This window comes from Mobula birostris, chromosome 3 (genome assembly GCF_030028105.1).
Source record: "Mobula birostris isolate sMobBir1 chromosome 3, sMobBir1.hap1, whole genome shotgun sequence".
Taxonomy (NCBI): domain Eukaryota; kingdom Metazoa; phylum Chordata; class Chondrichthyes; order Myliobatiformes; family Myliobatidae; genus Mobula; species Mobula birostris.
The window spans coordinates 115,103,851-115,117,291 of NC_092372.1; the positions used below are offsets into that span (position 1 = coordinate 115,103,851).

At 52.5% G+C, this 13,441-nt stretch overlaps 1 protein-coding gene across 2 annotated transcripts in view; it reads left to right on the forward strand.

Annotated features, from left to right (window-relative positions):
- Positions 1-5,172: 5,172 nt before the first annotated feature.
- The window catches only part of LOC140195226 (astrocytic phosphoprotein PEA-15), a 33,434-nt gene continuing 25,165 nt past the window's right edge, over positions 5,173-13,441 (forward strand). Inside the window, exons 1-2 of one of the 2 annotated variants that reach the window (XM_072253229.1) lie at positions 5,173-5,308; positions 11,855-12,044. In XM_072253229.1, coding sequence (XP_072109330.1) covers positions 11,858-12,044 — 187 coding nt within the window. In that variant the 5' untranslated portion in view covers positions 5,173-5,308; positions 11,855-11,857. Of the gene's footprint in view, positions 5,309-5,600; positions 5,771-11,854; positions 12,045-13,441 lie in introns of those variants that run through there. The other variant, XM_072253230.1, reaches the window with a different exon arrangement.

The following is a 13,441-nucleotide window of genomic DNA, read 5'->3' on the forward strand; positions in this document are numbered from 1 at the left end:
ATAACCTCCTAGCGCCAAAAATCCCTACCATCTGTCCATCAGTTACATTTGTTCTGTCCTCATCCCCATCTCTCCCTATCCCTCTCTCTTTTTATCTTTCCATGACTCTCTGTGTCCTTCCTAGTCACATTGTCATAGAACAGAGAAACTGGCCCTTCCAGCCACTTTCTCTCTGCTGACTAACAAATAGCCGTCTGCACTCAGAGGCCATTTCATTCAGTACCTCCTGCACTTAAATAAAGTTGCTACTGAGACCTTCTGCTCCTCTGCCGTCATTCCCACAAGGTGCAACGTGTTGTTCACTCAGAGATGCTCCTCTGCACACCACTGTGGTAACGTGTGGTTATTTGAGTTACTGTCACCTTCCTGTCAGCTTGAACCAATCTGGCCATTCTCCTCTGACCTCTCTCATTTTCACCCTCAGAACTTCTGCTCACTGCATGGTTTTGCTTTTCACACCATTCTCTGTAAACACTACAGACTGTTGTGCATGGAAATCCTAGGAGATCAGCAGTTTCTAAGATACTCAAACCACCCTGTCTGGTACCAACAATCATTCCACATTCAAAGACACTCAGATCACATTTACTCCCATTCTGATGTTTGGTCTGAACAACAACTGAACCTCTTGACCATGTCTGCCTGCTTTTCTGCATTGAGTTGCTGACTGGATATTTGCACTAAGGAGCAGGTGTACAGGTGCAGCTAATAAGGTGGCCACTGAGTGTATTACCAATTCCATGTTCCATCCCTCGGTCCATCGCATTTGATTCAAGTGGGAGAGTCTGCCGCCACCACCCTCATAGGCAGAATCTTCTAGTCCTCAGATATCCGGAAAACCGCTTCCTCCTGACCTTAAACTCAGGCCGTGTGGGCTTCGACAGCTCTGCGGTTTCTTACTATCTCCCCTATCTATTCCTCCCATTCTGTTGTAATCAACATCAGCTGTCCCCTCAGCCTCAGCCTGCTTCACTCGAATCAAAAGGCATGATGATATCGTGGTTAGCACACTCAGGCTGTCAGAGTTCAGAGTTCATTTCCAACATCATCCTGTAAAGAGTCTGTACGTCCTGTCCATGGGTTCCTCCAGGCACTCCGATTTCCTCCCACAGTCCAAACACCCAGTTAGTAGGTCAATTGGTCATTGTAAATTGGTCCGTGATTAAACTAGGGGTAAGTCAGATGGCTCAATGGGTCGCAAGGGCCTGTTCTGCACTGTTTTTCTATAAATAAATAAACAGACAAACACAAACTATCCAATGTCTTCTCGTTGACACGCCCCAACCCAGGCAACACCCCCTGACAAACCCCTGCACATTGCACAGTGCAGTTGTATCTTCCCTGCAGTGTGGTGATCGGAACTGTAGACAGCTCTCCAGCTGCGGCCTAGCCAACGTGGTCGGAAAGTATCCCAAGACTTCCCAGCTCTACGTTATTAGTCCTGGCTTCCGAAGGCAAGGATCCAGTGTCAGCATGCTGGAGTCACTCAACAGCTCAGGCAGCATCCGTGGATAAAAAGTAGACATTTTGATCCAAGACCCTTCATCAGGACTGGAAAGGAAGGGGGAGGGGGACGACACCAGAATGAAGAGAGGAGGGGAGGGGAGGGGTAGGAGGACTAGCTAGAAGCTGATAGATGGGGCCAGGTGGGTGGGAAGGTGAAGTGCTATGGAATAAAGGAATCTGACAGGAGAGGAGAGTAGACTATGAGAGGAGGAAGGGACCCAGGGGGAGGTGATAGGCAGGTGAGGAGGAGTTTCCAATATGTCTTCTTTACCATCTTTGCTGCCATGTTCAGAGATCTTGGGGTTTAATTTAAATTTTAACTTTAATTTAGAGACGCAGAATGGTAACAGGCATTGCAGCCCAACGAGTACCGTGTGACCAATTAACCCACTGACACGGACGTCCTTGGAACCAGAACACCCGGTGGCAGGAAGGATATATTGGCCCTGGTGGGAATTGAACCCCAGTTGCTTCGAGTTGTTTAATGTCATTTCCTCTACACAGGTGTGAAGAGAATGAAGTAATTGTTGCTCTGGATCCGATACGAAGATAAGAACACAATAACAACGCTAAAACACACAATAAATATTCTGCAGAAACACAGGAGAGCTTCTGTATGTAGACTGGGTGTCTGTCCAAAAGGTGGCGCTAGGAAATAATTAGTACTGGTGGGGGCGATCAGCCTCACTGCTTGGGGAAAGGAAGTGTCTGTTCAGTCTGACGGTCCTGACGTGAATGCTATGTAGTCTGCTCCCAGATGGGAGTCACTGGAGCTGTAACAGCATTATGTTAACCACTACGCTAGCATGCCACCTGAAAGAATCTTCTCTGAGTGGGAATTGACCCCAGGCCACAATGATAAACGTGCTGAGTCCGAAGCACAAGACTGCCAGGGAAACTGATTCACCAAGGTCTCTTCTGCTCAGTACTCGCTCAGGCATCACCATTTACAGTGAATGTCATACTCAGAATATACATTGCTACATATTGGCCAACATCACATCGCATCTGCTTTGCTCTCCCCATGTATCAATAATCAACAGTGCAAGACTATCCTCTTCAATATTGATGACATCACCATCTTCACATCATCTGCAAACTTACATTCAACCCTGTATTGACAAAGGTGTAAAGATAGAGTCTCCTAGCACTGTGCACTGCCTTACACAGAGCCTACAAGGTACAGGAAGTCATGGAACAGTTATTACCCCTCAACCATCAGGCTCCTGGACCAGGGGAGTGAACTTCATTGAACTCAACTCTGAACTGATCCCACAACCTATGGAGTCACTTTCAAGCCCTTGACAACTGGTGTCTCAATATTATGTACAATTTATTTATATTTATTATTTTGTTTTTCCTTCTGTATTTCCACAATTTGTTCTTTGTGTGCAGATTTTCATTGATTCTATTGTGTTTACTATGAAAGCCCTTCAGGACTCTGCCAAAGGGTCTCAGCCCGAAATGTTGACTGTTTACTCTTTTCCATAGATGCTGCCTGGCCCCCTGAGTTCTTCCAGCATTTTGTGTGTGTTGTTTCAATCCAAATTGCCCTCCAACTCTCTCTATCTCACTTACTTACTTCTTTCATATTCTCTTTCTCAAAGTATCGTCCATCTCTCCCACAATTCCTTTTGCCCATTTCTTTCCATCTCCCTTTTTTTTTATCTCTCTGTTCTTCTCTCCACTTCTGAATCCCTCTCTCACCCTCTTCCTTCCTTCCCCTCAGTCTATATCCCACCTTCTCTCATAGTGTCATGGTCATAGAACATAGTCTATGGTCAGAGAGCATAGAGTCATGGTCATAGAACATGGTGTCTGGGTCATAGAGGATGGTGTCTGGGTCATAGAACAGGGTGTCATGGTTGTAGAACATGGTGTCATGGTCATAGTCATAGTCATACTTTATTGATCCCGAGGGAAATTGATTTTCGTTACAGTTGCCCCAACCAAGAAGAGAGTATAAATATAGCAATATAAAATCATAAATAATTAAATAGTAATATGTAAATTATGCCAGGAAATAAGTCCAGGACCAGCCTGTTGGCTCAGGGTGTCTGACCCTCCAAGGGAGGAGATGTAAAGTTTTCACAGGCAGGAATGATTTCCTGTGATGCTCAGTGTTGCATCTCGGTGGAATGAGTCTCTGGCTGAATGTACTCCTGTGCCCAACCAGTCCATTATGTAGTGGATGGGAGACATTGTCCAAGATGGCATGCAACTTGGACAGCATCCTCTTTTCAGACACCACCGTCAGAGAGTCCAGTTCCATCCCCACAATATCACTGGCCTTACGAGTGAGTTTGTTGATCATAGAGCGTAATATCATAGTCATAGAGCATGGTGTCATGGTCAGAGAACACCACAGCAGAGAAACAGGCCCATCAGCCTACCTCATCCATGCTGAACTACATTCTGCTGAGTCCCATTGACCCACAGCCAGACAATAGCCCTCCACACTCCTCCCATCCATGTACCTCTTTGAAATATTGAGATCAAGACCGCATTCACCTCCTGGTTCCATACTCTCAGCATCTTCTGAGAGAAGATACTCCCCCTTTCCCACCCACCCCTCTCATTTTGTTGTGCTCCTGCTGCCTACGACACACAGTCTCTGTACTCCACCCCCTCCACTGTTTCCTCCCTCCACTTCTCTCTGCAATATCCCCCACCGTACTCTCCATCCATTACGTCCCTTCCTCCTGTGCTCTCTTCTTCCTCATCTCTCCCTCCCTCAGAATCCTGACCCTTCTCTGTCTGTTCCCATTCATCCACCTTCTCACTGTCTCCATTCTTCCTCCTTCCCCATCACTCTTGCCCTGCCCCTCCACTCATTCTCTCTCCTTTTCAGCCCCTCTCATTTTCTCCCTGTCCCATCTCTTTCCCCGTCCCTCCCCTCATTTCTCTGCCTCTCAGTAACTCTCTCTATCCTGCCTCTTTGTCTCCCTCCCTCACTTTTTGCATCTGTCCCTGACACATACACTCTCTCTGCTGTCTCCCTCTTGCAATCCATCTACTCCCTGTCCCCTCCTCTCCTAGCTTCCCTCCCTCCCTCTCCGCCACTCTCTCTCCCTGTACCTGTCCTCTCTCTCCCCTCCCACCTTCCTCTCCCTGTCCCCCTCCTCTTTCCCCCTCCCACTCTCTCCCCCCATCTCCTTACTCAGCTCCCTCCAGCCCTCTACCGTTCCCTCTCCCTCTCCCCATCCTCCATCTCCTCTCCCTCTCCCCATCCTCATCTGCTCCCTCCCTCTAACCCTTCCCACTTCCACAACCCCCTCCCCTCCACCCTCTCTCCTCCCACTCCCTCCACCCTCACTCCCCTCTCCCTCCCTCTATCCATCCCCACTCCCCCTCCTCTGCGCATCGCACTCGCTCCATTCCCTCCACTGCTCTCCCTCCCTACCCCTCTCAACCTCCCTTTCTGCCCCACACCCCACTCCCGTTTCCCTCCTACTCACTACTCTTTCTCTCCCCTCCCTCCTTTCTCTCCCACTCCCTCTATTCCACTTCCTCCCATTCCTCTTTCCCACTCCCTCCCCTCCTCTACCTCCTCTCCCTCCCTCTGCCTCTCCCCTGACGTCACCCTGCCAGGCCGGCAGCCTATCGGATCGCCGCTCCCCGCTGTCCGCACGGAGCCTCCGCCAATGAGCGAGCTGCTCCTGCCGCCCTCCCGCCCTCTCCCTCCCGCTGTCCTTCTCTCTCGCATCCTTGCCCCCGGGGAAGAGGGGAACGAGCGGCTTCGGGGAGGTGGCTGTCTCCGGCGCCCAGCGACCATCTGCCCACAGGAACGAGCCAGCTACCGGTAGGAGAGAACATCTCCCCTCCTTCCCCATCTGCATTCTGGTCAGCTTGACTTTGTGCCTGCCGCCCCCGTCTCCGTCCTGCGCCCCTCCATGCCCGGGCCGTGCGACAGGGAGCCGGCCTCTCCCTTCACTGAAATGCCTTTCCTTGCCATTCCGCTCCGCTGCGGGAGGCGACGCGGGGATGAGCTGGCCGACCGCTCGGCTATTAGACGTTGTGGGCTGGGCCGAGACGGGAAATGTTTGGAAGGTCAGGGACTGACAAATCACGGCCTCTCTCTGCGCACACGGGCAGACAGGGGTGGGGAACAACAGCATTGTTGCGCTGATCCTGTGCCCCGCTATTCGAGAAGCCCCGTGGCCGAACGTGTCTGTGTGCAAATAAGATGCTTGCGTGACCGTGTCTGCGAGACAGAAACAGACACAGACACAGAGTGTCGGAACAAGGATGCGTGCGTTATTAGGTCAGTTACTGTATGCGATAGGGAATGAGTGTGTGTGTGTGCGAGGGGATAGGGTGTGAGTGTGAGCGAGGGATAGGGAGTGAGTGTGTGCGAGGGGATAGGATGTGAGTGTGAGCGTGTGCGAGGGGGATAGGGAGTGAGTGTGAGCGAGGGATAGGGTGTGCGTGTGAGCGAGGGATAGGGAGTGAGTGTGTGCGAGGGGATAGGATGTGAGTGTGAGCGTGTGCGAGGGGGATAGGGAGTGAGTGTGAGATAGGGATAGGGTGTGAGTGTGAGCGAGGGATAGGGAGTGAGTGTGTGCGAGGGGATAGGATGTGAGTGTGAGCGTGTGCGAGGGGGATAGGGAGTGAGTGTGAGCTAGGGATAGGGTGTGCGTGTGAGCGAGGGATAGGGAGTGAGTGTGTGCGAGGGGATAGGATGTGAGTGTGAGCGTGTGCGAGGGGGATAGGGAGTGAGTGTGAGATAGGGATAGGGTGTGTGTGAGCGAGGGATAGGGAGTGTGTGCGAGGGGATAGGGTGTGAGCGTGTGCGAGGGGGATAGGGAGTGAGCGTGTGCGAGGGGGATAGGGAGTGAGTGTGAGTGTGTGCGAGGGGGATAGGGAGTGAGCGTGTGCGAGGGGGATAGGGAGTGAGTGGGAGCGTGTGCGAGGGGGATAGGGAGTGAGTGTGAGCGTGTGTGAGGGGGATAGGGAGTGAGTGTGAGCGTGTGCGAGGGGGATAAGGAGTGAGTGTGAGCGTGTGCGAGAGGGATAGGGAGTGAGTGTGAGCGTGTGCGAGAGGGATAGGGAGTGAGTGTGAGCGTGTGCGAGGGGGATAGGGAGTGAGTGTGTGCGAGGGGATAGGGAGTGAGTGTGTGCGAGGGGATAGGGAGTGAGTGTGTGCGAGGGGATAGGATGTGAGTGTGAGCGTGTGCGAGGGGGATAGGGAGTGAGTGTGAGCTAGGGATAGGGTGTGAGTGTGAGCGAGGGATAGGGAGTGAGTGTGTGCGAGGGGATAGGATGTGAGTGTGAGCATGTGCGAGGGGGATAGGGAGTGAGTGTGAGCTAGGGATAGGGTGTGCGTGTGAGCGAGGGATAGGGAGTGAGTGTGAGCGAGGGATAGGGAGTGAGTGTGTGCGAGGGGATAGGATGTGAGTGTGAGCATGTGCGAGGGGGATAGGGAGTGAGTGTGAGCTAGGGATAGGGTGTGCGTGTGAGCGAGGGATAGGGAGTGAGTGTGTGCGAGGGGGATAGGGTGTGCGAGGGGGATAGGGTGTGAGCGAGGGATAGGGAGTGAGTGTGTGCGAGGGGATAGGATGTGAGTGTGAGCATGTGCGAGGGGGATAGGGAGTGAGCGTGTGCGAGGGGGATAGGGAGTGAGCGTGTGCGAGGGGGATAGGGAGTGAGTGTGAGCGTGTGCGAGGGGGATAGGGAGTGAGTGTGAGCGTGTGCGAGGGGGATAGGGAGTGAGTGTGAGCGTGTGCGAGGGGGATAGGGAGTGAGTGTGAGCGTGTGCGAGGGGGATAGGGAGTGAGTGTGTGCGAGGGGATAGGGAGTGAGTGTGTGCGAGGGGGATAGGGAGTGAGTGTGAGCGAGGGATAGGGAGGGAGCGTAAGGATGCGTGCGTTATTAGGTCAGGTACTGTGTGCAATAGGGAGTGAGTGTGTGAGGGATAGGGAGTGAGTGTGTGCGGGTGCGAGGGATAGGGAATGAGTGTGAACATGTGTGAGGGATAGTGAGCGAGTGTGTGCGAGGGATAGGGAGTGAGTGAGCGTGTGCGAGGGATAGGGAGTGAGTGAGCGTGTGCGAGGGATAGGGAGTGAGTGAGCGTGTGCGAGGGGGATAGGGAGTGAGTGAGCGTGTGCGAGGGGATAGGGAGTGAGTGTGTGCGAGGGGGATAGGGAGTGAGTGTGTGCGAGGGGGATAGGGAGTGAGTGTGTGCGAGGGATAGTGAGTGAGCGAGGGATAGGGAGGGAGCGTAAGGATGCGTGCATTATTAGGTCAGTTACTGTGTGCAATAGGGAGTGAGTGTGTGAGGGATAGGGAGTGAGTGTGTGCGGGTGCGAGGGATAGGGAATGAGTGTGAACATGTGTGAGGGATAGTGTGCGAGCGTGTGCGAGGGATAGGGAGTGAGTGAGTGTGTTCAAGGGATAGGGAGTGAGTGAGCGTGTGCGAGGGATAGGGAGTGAGTGAGCGTGTGCGAGGGATAGGGAGTGAGTGTGAGCGTGTGCGAGGGAGTGAGTGTGAGCGTGTGCGAGGGATAGGGAGTGAGCGTGTGCGAGGGATAGGGAGTGAGTGTGCGGGTGGGGGAGAGGGCGCAGGTGGAGGCAATGTAGCACGGGCGTGAGGGGGGAGAGAGTACAGGTGTGAGGGAGAGGGAAGCTGAGTGACAGAATGTGTGGGTGTCTGCTGGTGTGACGGGGAGGGGATGTATGTGAGTGTGTTGGATTCTGTGACTGTTATGAGTGTGTGAGATCGTGTGTAGGAGAGAGAGTAAGGGTTTGTAACGGAGAGGGAGTATGTGTGTGTTAGAGGGAAGTAGTTAAATGTGTGTGTTTGTGTAATGGAGAGGGGGTTTGTGAGTGTGTGTGTGTTCGTGTAACAGGGAGAGGGAGAATGTGAGTGTGTGTTTTCTGGGGTGGCCCCCGCACACCTCCTCCCCGCCCCTCATACCCTCGTCCCTCCCCCCGGTCTGTCCCCTCTCCCTTGTCCCCTCATCCTCCCCCCCGACCTACTTTTCCCCTCCTCCAATTCATCCCTCCACCCTCTCTCTCTCCCCTCCTCCCTCGCTGATTTGATTGTTTAGTTCCACTGGCTGCTCTGTGCTGGGTCCGTGCCAGGAGAGGATGTCGCCCGGACGGCCGGGTAATGAGACAGGACGGAAAGTTCTGGAACCACGAAGCCATTAAGCATTGTAACAAAACATGCACATGGACTGTGTGGGGGTGGGGGGGCGATGATAACAGACTCACGGCTTGCAGGGGTGAACAGGAGGCAGGAACAAGTGAGCGAGATGGTGGGTGTGAGAGGGAGAGATGCGGAGGATAGGGGAGAGTGGCTGGAGGAGGGGGAGATGGAGAGGGGTGGGGTGGGGTGCGATGGTGAACAGCCAGCAATTGGGCTGGTGTGATCTGCCTGCCAATGAGTCACAGATTGTGCTTGCCTGAATGACCTCATTGTCTGTGGTCCCAGCAGGAACTCTTAGTCTCCCCATCAACCACGGGACCTGGGAACGCCTCTTCCTTCCCATCCCCACCCCGCCCCCACCCTGCATCAGAGCATCTTCCAAACAATGGCTGCAGGATCATCTAATCTGTAGCCAGCTCCCCGGCAGGCAGTGCACTGGGTGACACAACTGGAATCCTGTCGGAAATGGTGAGGCAGACCGGCAAAGCTTACAGCATTCCAATGCAACCTAATATGGAGTTTGTAGGTTAAATAGATCCCCAGGAATGTGTTACAGGCTGGGATCTAATCAAGTGCTCTATGGGTTATATCCATTTGATTTTATTTAGAGGTACAAAACAGGTCCTTCCAGCTCTTTGAGCCACACCGACCAGTATCGCACCAATTTAGCCCAAGCCTAATCACAGGACAATTTACAGTGACCAGTTAACCTACTAACTGGTACGTCTTTGGGTGTGGGATGAAACCAGAGCCACTGGAGGAAACGCAGACACAGGAACAACATAGAAACTTGGTTACAGAGGACGCCAGAGTTGAACTCTGACTCCCTGAGTACTATTGAACTCTGAACTACGACTCTCTGAGCACTTATAGAGTCACGCCCAATATTCAGAAGGGCAAATCCCTGGAAGTGGGTTGCGGGCTGAGATCTCATTGAGGGATCGGGGTGTTTACATAATCAACAGCATGTGTAGGGTTTGGGTTCCAGCCTGGGATCTAGTTGAGGCACCACGGGAACCTGTGGGTTAGTGGGAAGCTGTGACAGCTCACTTATGGAGTTGAGAGTTCAATTCTGACAATGTCTGTACGAAGTTAGTGCATCCTTCTTGTGTGCAAGTGGGTTTCCTCCGGGTGCTCTGGTTTCCTCCCATATTCCAAAGACATACTGGCTGGTAGGTCACTGTAAATTGTGCTGTATTTTGGGCTAGTGGTTGCTGGGTGATGTTGGGCAGGGCCTGTTCCACACTGTTTCTCTAAATAAAATCAATACCTAAAAAATCACATATTGCTGCGATTGAATTGCAGGCGATCTAATCAAGGCGGCTGGGTGTCTGGTACTGAGTTACAGACTGGGGGTGCTCGCTGCTGTCTGTCTGTCTGTCTGTCAAACTGGCCTGTTTGTCAGAGGCTCCATTGAAGCGAGCTTGAATGGATACGGTGTTGTTCTGTGGCACAGGAATCACGTGCTGAGGTTCTGTGATGCTCCCAGAATGATAACTAGCTCTGGGAGATTGCTGCACCTTTCACCATCTGGTTAACCCTTCCCAGCAGGAATCCCGATTGTGGGGGGGATGGTTATTGTCCTTGGCAAAGCACAGATTACTTTCGGAGTTAATCTCAGCCTGGGCCTCGCACTCTCTCCCTCCCACCTCCCTTTGGGACAGGGCCCCCAGGCATTCCCTGCTCTCTCAGACAGAGCACCCCCCCCCCCCCCCCCCAGGGCTCACCACCTCCCTTTGGGACAGCGCCCCAGGCATTCCCTGCTCTCTCAGACAGAGCACCCCCTTTGGGACAGCGCCCCAGGCATTACCTACCAAATATTGAAAGGCTCAGATAGAGTGAATGTGGAGAAGATGTTTCCAGTAGTGGGGGAGTCTAGGACCAGAGGGATGAGGAGGGGTTTCTTTAGCCAGAGGCTGTGAATCTATGGAATTCATGGCCACAGGCGGCTGTGGAGGCCAAGTTGTTGATTAGTCAGAGCATCACAGGTTACGGGGAGAAGGCAATGGGCTTGAGAGGGATAATAAATCAGATTGGTGAGCAGACTCAATGGGCTGAATGGCCGATGTTTTATGGTGCTCACCTCTGCTCTGTGGGACAGCTGCTCCCTGTTTTGTTCAATTCTTGCCCCTCACTGAACTGGGCCTAGCCTGGATCAGCCCCCAGGCCCAGCCCTTCCCTGAGATTCGACCTTAAGCTCAGGTTCAGCATGCAGTGGGCCAAACGGTTACCCTGGCAACCTCTCCCCAGGCACCACAGGGAAACCTGGTTGTCAGGGCAACCGCAGGTTGGATGTGGAATTGTTGACAAAGTCGGAGTCTGGGGGGGGGGGGGGGCGGTGATGGGATCATCTCGCTGGGTGGAGGGAGCTGTGGACAGGAGCGAGTTGCAATTGTCTGTTCAAGAGGGGAAGGTGGTGAGAGGTGGAGGGAGGAGGACTGGGAAATGGTTCTAGAAGAAGGTAAGACAAGAGCCTGACAAAGGGGATTTATTTTTTTTGGAAGACAGTGTGGAAACGGCCCTTCGAACCGCACTGTTTAGCAACCCCGGATTTAACCCCTAACCTAATCATGGAACAATTAACAACCTACCCGGTTGGTCTTTGAACTGTGGGAGGAAATCAGAGCACCCAGAGAAACCCCACTCGGTCACGATGGCATTGGAATGGGATTCTGATCTGCAACTACAATAACGCTGAGCTAACCACTACACATTGTGTGCCAGGATATAGAGTTGGGAGAGGAGACGTGGGCAGATTCGCCTTCGACCTCCTCTGCCTGTTTCCATTTTTCTCTCTCTCTGTCTGTCAGATTCCCCCCAGTCCTCCCCATGTCTTACTCCCCACTCCCTCTGCAACTCCAACCACTACCATACCTTCCCCCCTCCCATCCCATCTCTCCCCACCCTACTTACAACCCCTCTCAAATCTCCTTTCTGAAACCTTCCTCTGGCACCAACCTCATCAGCCCTTCCTCTCCCCTATCCTCCAATTCTTCTCCTCCTCCCTACTCTTTCTGCCTGTCTTTAACTCTTCACCACCCCCATCCCCTCGTCCCCTCTTCCATTTACCCCGTCAAAGCTCCCCCACTTCGTCACTCCTCATTTTGACTCCCCCCCCCCCCCCCCTTCCTCTCATCCCGACTCCAGTCTATCGTCTTGCCATTTCTCTGACCGTTTCTCTCTCTCTCCCCCATACAGACCATGACGGACACCGTGCCAGGACAATTTGCTGCCTTGCTGGAGGACCTGTCGTCCAATATCACTTTGGAGGACCTGGCCCAGCTGAAGCTGGCCTGCAAGGAGGACATCCCGAGCGATAAGAACGAGGAGCTGACCTGCTGTAAGGAATGGTTCAGCTTCCTCGAGAAACACGACAAACTCTCCAAAGGTAGAAACACACCCTCTTCCCCAGCCCTCAATAACCTTTACATCACCCCCACCAGGTGACCAACTCCACCGCAGGAATATACACTCAGACTTGGCCTGAATTCCTGATCCCTATGTTTTACGAGGGGAGGGTGACTGAGCTCGGGCTTTTCTCATTGGAGTGACTTGATAGATCTGGACAGGATGATTGAAGGTATAAGCCAGAGAATTTTTCCCAGGTTTGCTACGTGGAGCGCGAGTTTGGGGAACGGACAGGAGGTTTTGTGAGTGAGAATGAGATTCCCCGATGGTCCATTGCCTCCTGGGTGCCAGGGTCAGGATATCTCAGATTGAGTCCTCAGCATTCTGAAGTGGGAGGGTGAACAGCCAGAGTCCATGTAGGTACCAGTGACAGGGGTAGGGCAAGTGACAAGGTTCTCCATAGAGAATTCAGGGAGTTGGGTGCTAAGTTAAAGGGCAGAACCTTCAGGATTTGATCTCAGGTTGCTACCCATGCCATATGCTAGTGAGACCAGACTGAGAAGATTATACAGTTTAATACGTGGCTAAGGAGTTGGTGTAGGAAGGAGAGCAAAAGATTTTTGGATTATTGGGCTCTCTTCCAGGGAAGGTAGGGCGTATACAAAAGGGGCGGTTTGCACCTGAATTAGAGGGGGACTAGTATTGTAGTGGGAAGGTTTGTTAATGCTGCACAGTGGGGTTTAAGCTAGAACTGCAGGGGGATGGGAACCAGAGTGCCAAAGCATTTAGTGGAGGGGTTGTGGAGACAGATGTTGGTAAGACCTCAGACAAAAGTCAGGAATCAAAAGGTTGAGCATGGTGCAACTACTGTCCTGAGCTGTGTATATTTCAATGCAAGAAGTATGAAAGACGGATGATAAAATTTATTTAAATCTTACATCCATCCCACAACAGAAGGGAGTAAAAATCTTTGCGTTATGACTCCGTCACAATGTACAGACATGTGAATTTAAAAGTCTAATGGCTTGTAGCCTGTTGGTCCTGGCTTTAATGCTGTGGTACTGTTTGCCAGACAGAAGCAGCACCTTTTCCTCTGCTCCTGCTGCTGTAAATGTCCTCAGTGGAGGGAAGTTCACGTCCACAGATGCGCTGGGCTGTTCGTACCACTCTCTGCAGTGCCCAGTGATCAAGGTTGGTGCAGTTCCCTTACCAGGCACTGATACGGCCAGTCAGTAGCGCCCTGTAGAATGTCTTGAGGATTTGGGGGCTCATGCCAAACTTCTTCAGTCACCTGAGATGGAAGAGACGCTGTTGTACTTTTTTGCCACACAGCCGGTGTGTACAGTCCAGGTGAGAACATCGGTGATGTATTTACTGAGGAACGTGAAACTACTCACCCTCTCAACTGCAGACCCATTGATGTTGATCACGGCGAGC